Source organism: Pogona vitticeps, chromosome ZW-PAR (genome assembly GCF_051106095.1).
Source record: "Pogona vitticeps strain Pit_001003342236 chromosome ZW-PAR, PviZW2.1, whole genome shotgun sequence".
In the NCBI taxonomy this organism is placed as follows: Eukaryota; Metazoa; Chordata; class Lepidosauria; order Squamata; family Agamidae; genus Pogona; species Pogona vitticeps.
This window is the reverse complement of record NC_135800.1, coordinates 7,744,520-7,759,555: the sequence shown is the minus strand read 5'-3', so window position 1 is coordinate 7,759,555 and position 15,036 is coordinate 7,744,520. Positions and strand designations below refer to the sequence as shown.

The 15,036-nt window shown below is 49.5% G+C and overlaps 2 protein-coding genes across 2 annotated transcripts; one reads left to right on the top strand and one right to left on the bottom strand.

Moving 5' to 3' along the window:
- The first annotated feature begins 11 nt into the window (after positions 1 to 11).
- PTRH1 (peptidyl-tRNA hydrolase 1 homolog) lies at positions 12 to 4,715 on the top strand. The gene is made up of 5 exons (XM_020793432.3): positions 12 to 142; positions 643 to 862; positions 1,803 to 1,902; positions 2,427 to 2,472; positions 3,978 to 4,715. The coding sequence occupies exons 1-5, from the start codon at positions 50 to 52 to the stop codon at positions 4,203 to 4,205; spliced, it is 687 nt and encodes a 228-aa protein (XP_020649091.3). The 5' UTR covers positions 12 to 49; the 3' UTR covers positions 4,206 to 4,715.
- Positions 4,716 to 5,028: 313 nt separating this feature from the next.
- Positions 5,029 to 14,901, bottom strand: CFAP157 (cilia and flagella associated protein 157). The gene is made up of 9 exons (XM_020793429.3): positions 13,828 to 14,901; positions 12,594 to 12,865; positions 11,110 to 11,263; positions 10,263 to 10,530; positions 9,467 to 9,597; positions 8,283 to 8,433; positions 7,924 to 8,105; positions 6,933 to 7,086; positions 5,029 to 5,741 (listed from the first exon to the last, which is right to left on the bottom strand). Exons 1-9 carry the CDS (start codon positions 13,962 to 13,964, stop codon positions 5,616 to 5,618), a joined length of 1,575 nt encoding a protein of 524 aa, XP_020649088.3. The 5' UTR covers positions 13,965 to 14,901; the 3' UTR covers positions 5,029 to 5,615.
- Between the last annotated feature and the right edge of the window lie 135 nt (positions 14,902 to 15,036).

Here is a 15,036-nt window from a genome sequence, read left to right as displayed (position 1 = left end):
CGGAGGCCTCTCTAGCCCTGGGAGGGGAGCAGTGAGAGGGAAGGGGGAGATGATTATGCCTCTTGCGGCCCTGGGTAGGTTCTTAAGGAAGATGATGAGTCTGCACAAAGACGAGCTTCCCGCCGCCGGAAAGCGAGTCCTGGTAAGAGGAGGGACAAGGCGAGCAAAAGCAGGCCTCGCCGGGCTGGGAGTTAGTGCTTCCGGTTCAGCGGGGGCAGGGGTGGGGAGACACTTCCGGTTTCCAGGAAGGCGGATCCTGCGTGGCGGAAGTCCCTAGCCATGGAAGTGAACCACAGACTCACGCATTTTCCCCATTTTTATAGAGAGGTTGTGTAATGTGACAAAAAGCCCCCGTCCCTGTTTAAGCCAATGGAGAAAGAACTGAACTCTCTGATGAATGTGTGTTCACCTATTTTTAAATTTTCTTTTTTTTTTCCCCCACTACAGGTGGAATTTTTTTTAACTGCTGTTCCTGGTGTCATATTTATTTATTCTTTATACTTTCTGTCCTCGAATCCCAGCTGCATGAACAAGGAACAGTGGGAATGGACGCCTTTTCGCTGTAAACGTCGCCAGGCATGGTGCCAAGGCGGGCAAGCTCTCTCCCTCCCACTAAAAACCACAAATCCGTCTCTTTGGCAGGTAGTTGGACTGGGGAACCACGGCATGGGTGACACACGCCACAGCGTGGGCATGGCTGTTCTCAACCACCTGGCCAATAAGCTGAGCGTGGGTGACCGGTGGACGAGGGACCGGCCGTGTTGTGGAGACGTGGCCTTTGCCCCTCTGGGGGACCTGCAGCTCATCCTAATGAAACCCCGCAGGTTCATGAATGTCAACGGCCTCTCCGTGGTTGGTGCTGGTAAGGAGGGGGCCCTTGTTTTGCCTTCTGACCCTGTGATTCCCAAATGTGGGGCTCCAGAGGTGCTTGGACTGCAATCCCCAGAATTCATAGCAAGCAGAGCCAGTGGTCAGTGTATCTGGGAGTTGTAGTTCAGCAACATCTAGAGTCCCAAGTTGGGGAAAACCTCTGTTCTAACCCAGTAAGGAAACCTCGCCTTACACCCCTTTCTTAGCTTCCTGACACACATGGGGGCATATCGGAAAACACTAGAAACTGCCATGACGGGAGGATCTTGAGTTCTTATTTTACCTGCTTATTATATTTTGTTAAAGGTATGCAGGACGGGCTGAGCAAGGGAACAACCGAGGCCATCCGTGGACTTAATTTATGCCCCCATGGACTTTGCCTTGAGCTTATGTCAGGAAAAGTGGGATAGAAATGTATATTAAAATAATAATGCTTTTTAAAAAAACTGTTATTATTGGCTATATTGTTCCTGTTGTGACCAGGAGGTGGCGTGCCAGCCCTTTTCATGGGACATTTTAGATCTAGAGCGCTCATATGATGATATTCTGATCTCTGGAAAAGTCCCCTCTTCTCTCCATTTGACTTTAAAAAGGTCCTCCCAGCCTCCCCCCCAAAGGCTGCATTCTTAAGCATGCTTTTAAAAGAATCGGCATCCATGGAATCAGTGAATTAAAAAACACTTACAGGTATCTGTTCCTCTCTCAGAATGACCCAGGTTCAGTACTGAGAAGCATCTGCCCGTCTGGCAGGGAAGGAATCGTGTGTGGGATTCCCCCCCCAAGAAGCACGCCTGCCAGTCAGAGTCGCCTATACCAGCCTAAATGGTTCAAGGGTCTTCTCCTTGCACAAGGCAGCTTCCTATGATCCTGACTGTATCGGAATGCTAGACTTTCCATTTGGCTTCATGAAGTTCCTTCTTTCCCCTTTCCAGCGGAAATGTACAAGCTGGGTGTGGAAGACATTTACCTGGTTCACGACGATCTGGACAAGCCCCTGGGAAAGGTGGCCCTGAAGCTGGGAGGCAGCGCCAGGTACGTAATTCTGAACTTCCCTGTATGCAGATCTCCTTTTCTTTCTCTGTGGTACCTCCCTCCCTCCCTCCATCCCTCCCTCCCTCCCTCCCTCCCTTCCTTCCTTCCTTCCTTCCTTCCTTCCTTCCTTCCTTCCTTCCTTCCTTCCTTCCTTCCTTCCTTCCTCCTATCCTTCCTCCCATCCTCCCTTCCTTCTATCCATCATTAGCTCCTTCCTGCCTTCTTTCCTTCCTCCCATCCTTCCTCCCTCCCTCCATCTTAATAAGCAGAAACAGAATCGGAGGTTTTCGCCTGCATTCCAGGACTACTTGGCTTCTGCACTCCACTCACTCTATCTGGGGCCTTCTATTTTATCTCCATCGGGAAGACTCGAGTTACTGGTGTCGGAGCGAGGCAGGAAATTAAAGGCCTCCTTTGATGCCTGTCAGTGTACAGTATATTCTTCTTGGCTTGTAAGGGGAGTCGGATTCCTTGGCACGGAGACTGACATGAGACTCGTTGGCCGTGTTTTCCTTTCTTTACAGAGGTCACAACGGCGTCCGGTCCTGTATCCACTGTCTGCGTTCAGATGTAAGTCGTAGCTTTAGGCCCTGGATCCTTCACTGGCGGTTTGCTGCCATCGTACAGAATTTTGGCTGCTGCCCAAGCATCGGATCCCTGCATATTAGCAGCCGTGTCTGTTTGGAGCTTGGCTTACGCCCGGGCAAAACCTCTCCTGCCTCTTTTCCCTTGAGTTTACTCAGTCCCAGGCTAGGGAGGGAGGTTCCTTAAAGTGGAAACAGATGAGCCGGCTGGAAGCCCAAACCCGCCAGCTTGAAAAAAGCACTGTAAGAGCTCTGTGTTTCTGAAGACACAAGGAGTTGGAATGCCATTCCTTCCCAGCCCTGGAGCAGATGAGTGGGGGCACAGATGCTTTCTGTGGGTCCCTGGTTAAACAGGGGACGGTGTCTCTGTGTGTCCCGTTTTCCTAACTTCTGGACAGCTCAGAGGCTTAGGTCTCTGGCTGTGGAGCCAGTGGGTGGGAATTTGATTCTCCCCCACACCATCTTGACAGGGGCTGGACTTGATGATTCTGACGGTCCCTTCCAGCTCTGCTGTTTTAAGATGATGATGATGAATGGAAGAACAGGAGTGGACAAAGTATTACGGCCTGCCAGCTGCGTGTGGCCTAAGCCCTCCTCCCACCCATATCCCCCTTTCCCAGATTTCATGCTATCACTTGTCATGGTGCCCGCACCGATACCCGGTCACCACAGTTGTGATTACTGCCAAGGGACCCAGAGGGCTGAGCAGATCGAAAAATAAAAGTGAAAACCCAAAATGGTAACTGACAAGTTTTTCTCAACCATGGTTTACATCACCATAGCCGTGCACGAGGAAGCTCAAGCCATGGTTTTAAAAGCTCGCTGGTGCAAACCATAGTTTTAAAAGCTCGCTGGTGCAAACCATGGTTTTTACAAGTTCACTGGTGCAAACCATGGTTTTAAAAGCTCGCTGGTGCAAACCATGGTTTTTACAAGCTCGCTGGTGCAAACCATGGTTTTTACAAGCTTGCTGGTGCAAACCATGGTTTTAAAAGCTCGCTGGTGCAAACCATAGTTTTTACAAGCTTGCTGGTGCAAACCATGGTTTTTACAAGCTTGCTGGTGCAAACCATGGTTTTTACAAGCTTGCTGGTGCAAACCATGGTTTTTACAAGCTTGCTGGTGCAAACCATGGTTTTTACAAGCTTGCTGGTGCAAACCATGGTTTTCACAAGCTTGCTGGTGCAAACCATGGTTTTTACAAGCTTGCTGGTGCAAACTATGGTTTTTACAAGCTTGCTGGTGCAAACCATAGTTTTTACAAGCTTGCTGGTGCAAACCATGGTTTTTACAAGCTTGCTGGTGCAAACCATGGTTTTTACAAGCTTGCTTGTTCCAAACCATGGTTTTAAAAGCTTGCTGGTGCAAACCATGGTTTGATGTGTCTGAGCTCAGCTGCTGCTGGTTCCAAAGGAATGAAGGGCAGAAGTAGCAACACCAGGTCTGTGTCTCAGTCTTCCTTTCTTTTTTCTTTCTTTCCGCCCTCTTCAGCACATTGTCCGGGTCAGGGTTGGTATCGGCCGGCCGGCGAAGGGAGAATCCGTGGAGCGGTATGTTCTCAGCAGGTTCACCAGCACCGAACGAGAGGTCTTACCCCAGATCTTTGAACAGTCAACCAAGCTGCTGCTTGAACACATCCAGGAGAGGCACAGAACCGAACCGAACCCCACTGTCTGCGGGGAGCCAACCAACATACCTCTCAAATCAGATGGTGCATAATGATCTTTGGACTTTGTGGGCATTCATGAGTCCGGTGAAAGCAAGCAAACAGTAGTTGTGGGGCTTCTTTCAAGGTGGGGGCAGGGAGTCCCTGTTTGAGTCTTATTAGTAGGTCGAAGATGAGTTATTCTGAAGTGGGTTCGAGCAGGAGACGCCTGGGACCATAGACATGAACCAGGACCCTTGAAATATCAGACTGGGGATGGAACTTACAAAAAGATGAGAGAGTCCACACCTCAATACTCTCACCTACTACCGGACATTTTGGTGTTTGGATCTCAAGAAACCATCACGTTCATTTAGACAATAAACAAGTTCCTAGTTCTCTGGATTGTCAAGCTTGAAAATTAGCGGGCCCTGTTTATTGCCATCTCTGATGCCAGGAGGGCAGACAATACTGCCAAAACATGGGGAACCTCTGATCTTCCAGCTGTTTAGCACTACAACCCCCATAATCCCTTTCCCCTTGTTACGCTACCTAAAGCAAATTAAAACTCAAAATATTTAAAAGGTTCCTCTCTCCCTGGCCTTCAGTTGTTGCCCTTCTGTGACAGAAGATCAAATTATTCAACATAATGTTGTTTTCTAGGGCACGGAGGCTTTCTGAACCCTGAGGGCTGGTCCAAATGGAGCATGGGCTTTGTGGTGCTCTGGCTGGTCTCTTTGCCGCTCACCTGAGGCAGAACAGGTTTCTCTACCAAATAATCCCAGGGTTTGGTTTGGTTTGTAATTTCTGTGCACTCTGCCCATTAGCAGCTTCGTTTTGCGGCTGCTCGGCGGGAAGTCATCAGGTGGTCACAAAGGTCTGCTCAAGTCACACCTCTAGGAGAAGAACAGATTTTAATTTCTAGAGACAAGCTACCTAATGAATGTATATTTCAGCCTGTAGACAGGGATGGAGAAAGGGAATGGGGCAGAGTCTGTGTGGCGCCCTGTTAATAAAACGTAAACCTTCCCAGAGGCAAGACTTGCTTTCCAATTAATTTCATAAATCAAGGTCCCCTCCCACTATCCGCATACTTCCAAGGACCATTATGGGCTAGTCAGCTTTTCCTTTCGACAGCTGGACAGAGGATCTTGGAAAGGCAGAGATCTTTTCCTTTGTTGGAGGTGCTCTGGGCAGAAGTTGAACGGGCGTCCGTCAGAGAGGCTGTAGTGGTGCGGCCCTCGGCCTGGGGTCAGACTAGATGACCCTAATGGACCCACCCAACTTTTCAACTCTGAGCCAGTTTCTGTCAGACTCGAGCAGATCTAAGGCTCTGTTTTAGCAGGCCATTTCACCCAAGTGGTTTCATTTTTTTTAATAATCATCATAATAATAGAAGTCCCCACCCTTCCTTGCCACAGGCCACATTCTTGTGGCCAGAAAGTAGCCGGCATGAAAATAAACGAGGCTTGTTCTTCTTTGCCTTATTCCTGCAGCAGTTCCTGCGCTGCTCGCTCAGCCACCGTCTCCGCCAGCCCGCAGTCCTCGGTGGCAGCTTCCTCAGGGGGTTTGGCCTCTTCCTCTTCTGCTCTCCATATTGTCAGCAAAGGCTGCAGGGAAGACACGGCAAACAGCCAGGAGATCCACGTTTCCCTGCCTTTTGACTTGGACCCACAGGTCGAAATATACGGGAAGCGCCGGGTTCTGCCTCTTTTCCCCTCCAAGCCCCGTCAGAGGCTGAATCTAAACATCATTTTCGTGGCTGCAGTTCGGAACACCACATTTTTAAGAAAGATGCCCACAAGCTGGAGCAAGTTCAGAGGAAAAACAACTACAGTGGTGCCTCGCTTAACGACGTTAATTCATTCCAGCAAAATCACTGTAGAGCGAAAACGTAAAGCGAAAATAAACCCATTGAAACTCATTGAAAACCATTCAATGCATTCCAATGGGCTAAAAACTCACCGTCAAGCGAAGATCCTCCATACAGCGGCCATTTTCGGTGCCTGTATAGTGAGGAATCCATCCCTAAGCACAGCGGGGAGCCAATTTAAACACCCGGTGGCCATTTTGAAAACCAAACGATCAGCTGTTTTTAATCGTCGTAAAGCGAAAATCAGTTCCTGAAGCAGGGAACCGATCATCGCTAACTGAAATTCCCCCATTTAGACCATTGTTTTGCGGTCGCAATTGCGATCGCAAAAACATCGTCGTTAACGGATTCATCGTAATGTGGGATAATCGTTAAGCAGGGCACGGCTGTATTATGATCCGGGGACTGAAAACCAAGCCTAAGAGGAAAGACTGCTTAGTCTTGAGAAAAGAAGGGGAAGAGAGGAGAGCACTCGTCAAAGATGTGAAAGGCAGTCCTACAGAGAAGGGGTAGGATCTGTTCTCCATCATCCCAGAGTGCAGGACATGTAGGAATGGGCTCAGGCAACAGGAAGCCCGATTTAAGCTGAATATCAGGGAAAATGTCTTAACGGTTCGAGCAGTACGACAATGGGACACACCGTCTTGGGAGGTGGCGAGCACTCCAACGCTGGAGGCTTTCAAAAGAAAACTGGACCTCCCTCTGTCACATCTGCTCCGATTTGGGATTCCTGCCTTGAGCAGGGGGGTTGGACTAGATGGCCTTGGAGGCCCCTTCTGACTCCATCACCCTGTGATTTAAAAGCCAGCCCACTAGTCCCTAAGGTCGCTTCCTGACCATACCCCCCGCCTTGTTGGCCTGCATTTCACGATCCCTGCCCTCTTCAAGCAGCCCCGAGTCCCGACTTTCCCCCCACCCTGCCGCTTACCTCGGTGGCGCTCGCGTAAGGGCGGACCGTCTCGGCGCGGATCTGAGAGAACATGCTCACGGAGGGCATGCTGTGAGCCGGCTGAGGTTTGGGGACGCCCAAGACGTAGTGCGACATGAGGCGGGAAGCCTTGAGGTGCCAGCCGCTGGCCTTGCTGAGAGGGAGAGAACGGGACCATCTCAGGAGAATCCGAGGAAATTACTCTGAGCCGGAGGCGCTTATGGGATTGTAAAGCCCAAATCGGGCCGAATCTCTGCTTAGGTGGAATATTAAGATCAATCTCCCACTCGTGGCTGCGCATCAGATCCCAGACCTCTAAGCCTGCGCATTTTGGCCACTGGGGCTCCTGATATGGCCCTTGAGGTTCTCCCCCCCAAAAAAGAAACCCAGCAGAATTCCCCCTTGCATTGTCCTCTGATCAATCCCCCGCTTCCTAACTCATCTCTAAAAAGTTGGAAACGTCCAAGGAATGGGAGACAGGGTCGCTCCATGGTTTGAAGCACCCGGTTGCAGAGCTAGTTCGAAACACCACGGTGCTTCTCCCAGCAGAAGGGCTAGTCAAGATTCCCCCAGGAGCATGTGGGGCTGGCGAGGTTACGTTTTCGACTGGCTACGCAAGACCGGTGCCAGCTGCACAGAGATCTTAGAGCCACCCGCCCAGGAAGAAGGACTCGGAAACCATATCTTAATCATCGACACCTCAAAAATCTTGGGAAGAGTCACTGCAAGTAGGAACCCACCTAATGGCCCATTGTTATGAGAATCATCTTCGAACTGCAGGGCTGGAAGGGACCCCTATAGATCATCCGGTCCAGCCCCGGTCAAGGAGGCCCCGTGGGGGGAATCGAACTTCCAACCTCTGGCTCTGCAGCCAGAGACCTCAACCGCTAAGCTCTCCAACAGCTCCAATTACTATTAGCAGCAATTAGCCTTCGTCCGTTAGCAGGTGTTCCTACCCCGTGGGGTCCCACTCCCTCCCTCTCTCCCTCACCTTTCCTCCACACCAATCAGTCTGATCGCCTTGCTCTCCACCGCACAAGGCCGGAGAGCCTCGTTGGACTCGATGCGGGCAATGGTGCGGTTCAGGAGATTCAAGAGGCCCTTCAGCGCATCGTTGCGTTGCAAGTGGAACACCACACCAAAGTGGCCCTCCTCGTCTTCATCTGGCCGTATCTGGGGGGGTGAAAGCAGTTGAGAAAAGCAGCCGAAACAACAGGTGTCAACACCTGTGGGCGACCGATAATACTGCCAACAAAAGCTGCAATTAGAAGAGGTGTAATGGAACCCCCTGGTGCAGTCGACTAAGGCCGTTTCACTGTCTTACACGCCAGAGAGGGATCCAAATCTCACCGCCAAGATTTCCTTCAGGGCCTGGACAGTGTGTCGGAGCACTTGCTCTGCACAAGTTCTCCGCTGCTGTTCATCTTGGAAGGACTGCACTTGGTCTTGACGCTCAGCTGTTTTTCGTGTTACTTCCTCCTTCAGCATTTTCAGCTCCTCCCTGGATGAGAGGCGGACAAATGGGAGAGAAGAATCAATGGAGGTACAGAAGGACTGACCCCACCCCCCAATATCTGCGGGGTTGGTAACTGCGGTTTCCTTCGTCTGTGGTTTGTAAATATTAAAAATGTTAAAAGAAAAAACCCAGAAATATGTATTTTCACTGTGTAGTTACCAGAACAGGCCACTAGATGGAGCCAAAGCCATGGTATGTAGAGGATTTGCTATTACAGTGGTGCATGACGACGATAATCCGTCCCATTGAAATCGCTGTTTAGCGAAATCGTCGTCATGCGAAAACCCTTTCCCCATTGGAATGCATTGAAACCCGGTTTAATGCATTCCACTGGGGAGAATACCTCCTCGTCTAGCGAAGATCGCCCATAGGGAAGCCATTTTGCAAGCGCCAATCAGCTGTTAAAATGGTTGCCCTGCAAAGCATGGGTCTGGAAAACACAGGACAGCCATTTTGCGAAGCCGAAAAAAAATCGTCATCTTGCGAACAAACGGTTCGCGAAGCACAGACCTAATTGACGTCCAGCGAAAATCCCCCATTGGAATGACTGTTTTGTGAATCGCTATAGCAATCGCAAAAAGTCATCGTTATGCGGATTTGTCTTTTTGCGAGATCGTCGTCTTGTGAGGTACCACCGTATCTGGGATTTTCAGTATCTGCCAGAGGGTTGGGGCTTAGAAGTGATTCCCCACAAATACGAGGATCCTACTGTATGTTGGTGTTGGCAATCAGTTTTTGTTGTCACTCTCGCAATTAGTTTAAGGAACTCCATGCCCTAAGATATGGGGGCAACAGCCACCAGCTTTAAAAAACTGGAGAAGAAAACCATCTGAACAAAAGCCAAGGTCCACCAGGCTCCCCAGTTCAATCCGGATCCACACCTACACCCAGAAACATATTCCTATTTGAATTAACTCCGAGAGATCAAAGTCATGTTGGGCAAAAGGTTTTGAGAGTCAGAGCCCACAAAATGAACACCCAAACCCTCTGGGCTTTCTCCGTCTCTCGCATACTTAACCTGAGCACCAGATTCTGCTGCTCTAGCGCTTCGCTGCTCTGCTGCGTTTCAGCCATGGCCACCTTCATCTGCAGGTATTCGTCCACCTGCGCCTGCAGCTCCTTGCACTTGTTGGTGAGCATCCAGATGATCTGCGCAGCATAAATGGGAAAGACTTAGGGACACGCAGAGAGATTGGCAGCTACCAACAAGATGTAAACAAGGCTCCGTCAATTAAGCAAACGCCAGCCTTAAGCCCCTCCTTTGAAACACATGGCGTTACTATCAGCTCCAGACCCACCAGGAGACAGCAGAGACTGGGAGCTAATGGGAAGCCTCTGGTGGAGAAGCAGAGCAGGGTGGTGCCTCCGATTTCACCTGGGAGTTGGGGGTGGTGGTTTTAATACACGCTGGGTTTTTGTCTGAACTTTAAATGCGCTATCCATAGGGATGAAAAGGCAGGGCAGATCCTCCACGCCCATGGAATCAGGGTCACCTGCCTGGCGGATATGGACCCACAGCAAATCTTGTTATCCAGCCAAGAGGGAAAGGAACAATGTTGGGAGATTCTGCTGGAAGCTACGCTCCCAATTTCGCAACCAGTGTGTGTGAGACGCCTCACAAGACAACTCGCGAGAGGTGGGGGACAACATTCATGGGGTTGATTTTTGTTCTCCATGTTTTCACAATAAGAATCCAGCTGGTGCAGGAGTAGTGGTAGTGAGAAAGGGTGTTTTTGATGGCTGCCGCCAAGCTGTGGAACTCCCTGCCACAGGAGGCTAGGTGTGCCCTTGCGAAAGGGTCAGAAGACGCTCACCTTCTGGTTACTCAGGTTCTTGGTGGCCATCTTCTTCTCGTTCTCCTCCAACAGCTCCAGCTGCTTCAGCGTCTTGGCCCGGGCTTCCTTGAGACGGTCGTTCTCCTGAATCAGCTGCAGACTCTGCTCGGTGATTTTGGTGAGCTGAAGGCTGAGGGCCACGTTCTCCCGGATGGTGCGCTTGGTGGTCTCCGCCATCTGGCTGTGGGCCACCTTCCGGAACTCCACCGCCACCGCATTCACACGATGGAGCATATCCTTCTTCAACCTGGATGGGGAAGAGAGGAAAGCACGGCCCGTTTCCGAAGGTCGCCGGTGGCTCTGGAAGAAGTCATTTCTTCCCGTTTTTGGCACAGGTTCTAATGTTGAATGAGGAATTCATCGCCAGCCCCTGTCGCGGGGTTTAAAAAGCAGCTTGGTGGCATCACCTGTTTCGTGGCTCATTCGCATTCTCATTCCCCGAACAAACAAAAACCTTTGGGATTGAGAACGGACAGGTGGAAAACTTAGAAAATTCCCTGTAACATTTTTTTAAAAGGGAAGTAAAAATAAAAACGGTTCAAAAGGAACTAGAAAACATCAGCCACCCCTCCTCTAAAACAACTTCCCTACTCAACGGGTTAGTTCTGAAATGCTGACTTTGGTTTGGCATTGTAGAGAGCTTAGAAAGTTACTTTTTAAAAAAAAAACTGCATTGACCCTGCCTGTGACTTTTTTTTTTAAAAAAAGGCATTGATAAAATCGAGTGGTAAATGTGTCCGACTCTGTTATTGGCTTGCCTCGATCTTTGTCCTCCACCCAAAGGGCAGCTGGCAAAAACAATGGCCCATTAGGCGCCACTTGGTACCTCTCTTTATCAATCACCGCCTTCTTCTCCAAGTTGTACATGGTGTCCCTGTGCTCTTCCTCCTGCTTCTTCAGTTGTACCTCCAGGTCCGCAAACCGGGCCATGATCTCCTCTCTCTGGATTCTGAATTCCTCCAGAGCAGCCAGCTTGGCACCTGCACCAACAGAGGGTCCCCCATCCTTAGGCAAAAAAATTTGTAAAAAATTCCCAAATCCCACAAACACATCTCCCGCCTCCCTCCTTTAGAGTGAATCACAGACAGTGGGTTTCAAGGGGGGAGAGCTGGGGAAGAGAGAAAAAGAGTGATGGGAACCCATTGTCTTAAAAATTTCACAAGGGTTATTGTTGCTATAAATCCTCTTTGGCAAAGTGCTTGGAGTTTTCTATAAACAACATAGGGTGTTCTGTTTAAAAGACGTGTGCGGAGTGGCTTTGCAAGACCTCAGAAAAAGTCCCAGACAGCTTTGCAGAACCTTAGCTGCCCAAGTAGCGGGGAAATGTCTCAGATTCCTCCACTCGCCTGCCCAAAGTGGATCTGGCGGTGCGCCTGGCCGCGAGCAGCCACCGGACATCCATGCCGCTGAAAGTAACTAAATATTTATATAGTAACTTTAAAAGATACTAACTCTGCAGAAAGCCCCAAGGAAATGTAAATGAAAATGTGGATTAAAAAAAAAAGAAGCATGCACTTAAGATTAAATTGTCTGGACAACTCAGTGGCTGTAAAGCCACAGGATAAGAGTTTGAATCCCCACTGTGTTTCCTGGGAGAAGAGCCAGCCTGGGTAACCTTGGGCCACCTGTACCGTCCCCAGGGCTACTTCCAGAAGAAGGGAAGTGCAAACTCATGCCGACTATTCTCTAACTGGGACAACCCTGAAAAGAGACACCATCTGCCAGAACTGACTTGACGGCATGGGTTTGTTATTATTTAAGAATAAGATCTGAGTACAGTGGTGCCTCACTAGACAGTTACCCCGCAAGACCGTTTTTTCGCCAGACATTGGCTTTTTGCGATCACTATACCCTGCTTCGCAAACTGATTTTCACTAGACGACGATTTTGACAGCTTCCTCCACGCTCGCAAAACAGGTGTTTTCGGGACCTAAGCTTCGCAAGACAGCGATTTAAACAGCTGGTCAGTGGTTCGCAAAGCGGCTTTCCTGTGGCCGATCTTCACTAGACAACGACGATTCTTCCCCTTTGGAACTCATTAAACAGGTTTCAATGCATTCCAATGGGGAAATGCTTTTCGCTAGACAATGATTTCGCTAAACAGCGATTTCAGTGGAACAGATTATCATTGTCTAGCAAGGCACCATTGTAAGTGCAAATACTTTTTGACAAACACGATACACATTACGGTTACTGTCAGCTTGAAGAAGGTGAGGGAGGAGTGTGAGGTGTGTGGAGGTCCCTGGGGTGCGGAGGGACGGCAAACCTCCCCTTTCCAAGCGTTTCCCGGAGTCTGCGTGTGTGTCTTACTCAGCGTCATGTTCTCCGACGTCAGCTGGTCCTTGGTCTCTTGGAACTCGTGCCGGAGCTGAGCTAATTGGGCCTCGAAGGCGTCTTTCTCCGCGTCTTTGGCCTGCTGGAGGTTCTGGTGCTGGGTGGTCAGGTCGGAGATCTCGTCCACCCGCTGGTTGAGCGTCTTCTTCAGGAAGGCCACAATCTCCTTGCTGTCGCTCACCATCTTTTCGTACTCGGCCCGGAAGAGATCCTCGTTCACTTGCAGTTCATCCCATTTCTTTTGGTATCTAAACCCGCCGGAGACAGTGCCGCAGAGCGGTTAGAGGTCTAGTCCCCTGTCCCACGCTTGAAATTCACCCGGTTAACTCTTGGGGCAAGACATCGCCCGCCTCCACTCGGGGCTACCTCGCAAGGTTGTGGTGAAAAGTGAAGCGGGGAAGAGGAGAAGGCTACAGATCGCCGGAGCAACGGGGAGATTTATACAAAGGCAAGAAGTCAATAATAAATAAACAAGGCACCAACTTAAGAAAATCAATTCATGCTTTTTCTTAAAAGCATTTTCTGCCGAGTTGGACAATGGCTAGTGACAGTGAATCCCTCTTTCTGCCAACCACCCCAAAACGGCTGCAGTCAGTAAGCCAAGCTACATGGAGAGAGGAAACCGGACCCAACGGCAATGTGCCTTACATTTAAGACACACACACACATATGCATGTGTGGTAGCAGCGTTCGTCACATCCTTTAATGATGAAAAGCTCAAGAGAGAACAGAAGATTTTCATGGATTTATCCCTGCTGCCATTGTGACAGACACACACACCCTGGCTGACTGAATTAAAATCCTTTGAATCATAAAACTATGTTCTCCCTTGTCTCTCACAATTACCCTAAAGCCACAGTTGTAAGGGAGGGCAAAAGGTTTAAGGCTCACGCCTTGACATAGCCTATGCCCATGCTCTTTGGAATGGGAATATGGGTCGTAACAAGACATACATCCACCTCTTCTACCAAACTTGGATTTGAAAGGCATAAACACACAAATAAAGGGTATTAAATCCACGTTTCCCAGGTGTACATGCTGGAGTCGCAGACAGAATGGATGAGCGCACAGGGTGGAATGCTCCTGAACTGGGAGGTGCGCCCACGTTTTAGGGTTGCAAAGCTTGTAGAAGTTACTTTTGGGGGGATGATGGGGTGCCAAGCTCCCCCACCCACACCCTCGCCCTGCCCAGCCCAACCCGTTGACCCACCGGGCCAGCCGCCCTTCCAGGTCCCGGATCTGAATCAAGTAAAACTCCCGGCTGTGCTCAGGAACCACGGCTTCGTCTATCTCGGGCTCCTTCGGGGCCTCGTCCTTCTTGCGCCCTGCTTTCTTCTTCGGTGCCATCGTGCCTTTTGCTGGAGAAGAAACCCCGCAGAAGCCTGCAGTGGGAGGGGGGGGCACCCTTCAAGAGCCGGTCCGGTCGCCAGGAGGAAGGAGATGTACATAGCAACAAGAAAACAAGGGCTTTTTTCCCTCTCTCCCTAGAATGCAGCCTTAAAGAGCCAGGCAGACGTTTCTTAAGGCTTGGACCACTTTCCTCTCCTCGTATTCCTTTTGGCTATCTTTAATTTCTTTTCCTTAGAAGGTTTCTCTCCTTTGCTATGGAATCAAGGAAGGGAACAAGGATTAGTTCATGAATAACGTCGTAATCCCACAATTGCACCACTTAGCAACCGAACACGCCTCTGTTGAAGAAGGAATCTCTGCACAGAGACAACGAAAGCCGTTTCTAGCCCCACCTCCGTCCTGAAATACTTAATTTTCTATATGCATGGAAGTTCTTGTGTATAAAGGAGCTTCTTAACGTAACGCTCAGTTAAATTGGACAGCACCTATAAAAGGCGGAATGGATCACTTTTTCCAGTTCGGGATAAGGCAAGTTTTATAACCTTTAAAATTTGAAGGAAAGGTGGGTGATCACTCTAAATAATGAATTTGAGTAAGAACTTTCAATTCTGCACAGGCTTCCCCTCCCACTCATGTGGGTCTCCCCTCCTTATCCAATTAAAATGGGAGAAAATATACTTTACAGCTAACTAAAAAGAAACAATGAGAAATAAACATGTATTATCAATTGTGACCGGGTATATATCCTTTGTTCCCTGCATAGCTCAGTGGTTTATGGATCTGGCAGTGGAGCCATAGTTTGAGAGTTTGAAACCCTGCACAGTCCCAGGTCTACCCCCACAAGAAGAGAAGGGGATCCCACATCTGAGTCTTCTCTGCCTGGAAAATTCCAAAAATGGGTCACCCTAAGTCAGAATGCACTTGATGGTACATGAGGAGGATATTTGCTTAAACTTTAAAAAAAAAAAACCGAATTCTGACCCTCAGAATTTCCAACAGCCTTCTAGACACATCTCCCAACAAGGCTCCTGCATGGTTAGCATCTGGCTGATGTTTTAATTCTGCAAGG

Bases quoted from the DNA above. Each gene is read 5' to 3' on its own strand.
- CFAP157 (XM_020793429.3), bottom strand. From the start codon at position 13,964: ATGGCACCGAAGAAGAAAGCAGGGCGCAAGAAGGACGAGGCCCCGAAG. The intron at 10,531-11,109 runs GTACCAAGTGGC...TTCCCCATCCAG, and splicing joins GCGGTGATTGATAAAGAGAG to GTTGAAGAAGGATATGCTCC. The intron at 7,087-7,923 runs GTGAGGGAGAGA...TCTCCCTCTCAG, and splicing joins CTGATTGGTGTGGAGGAAAG to CAAGGCCAGCGGCTGGCACC.
- PTRH1 (XM_020793432.3), top strand. From the start codon at position 50: ATGATTATGCCTCTTGCGGCCCTGGGTAGGTTCTTAAGGAAGATGATG. The intron at 143-642 runs GTAAGAGGAGGG...TCTCTTTGGCAG, and splicing joins CCGCCGGAAAGCGAGTCCTG to GTAGTTGGACTGGGGAACCA. The intron at 2,473-3,977 runs GTAAGTCGTAGC...CGCCCTCTTCAG, and splicing joins TCCACTGTCTGCGTTCAGAT to CACATTGTCCGGGTCAGGGT.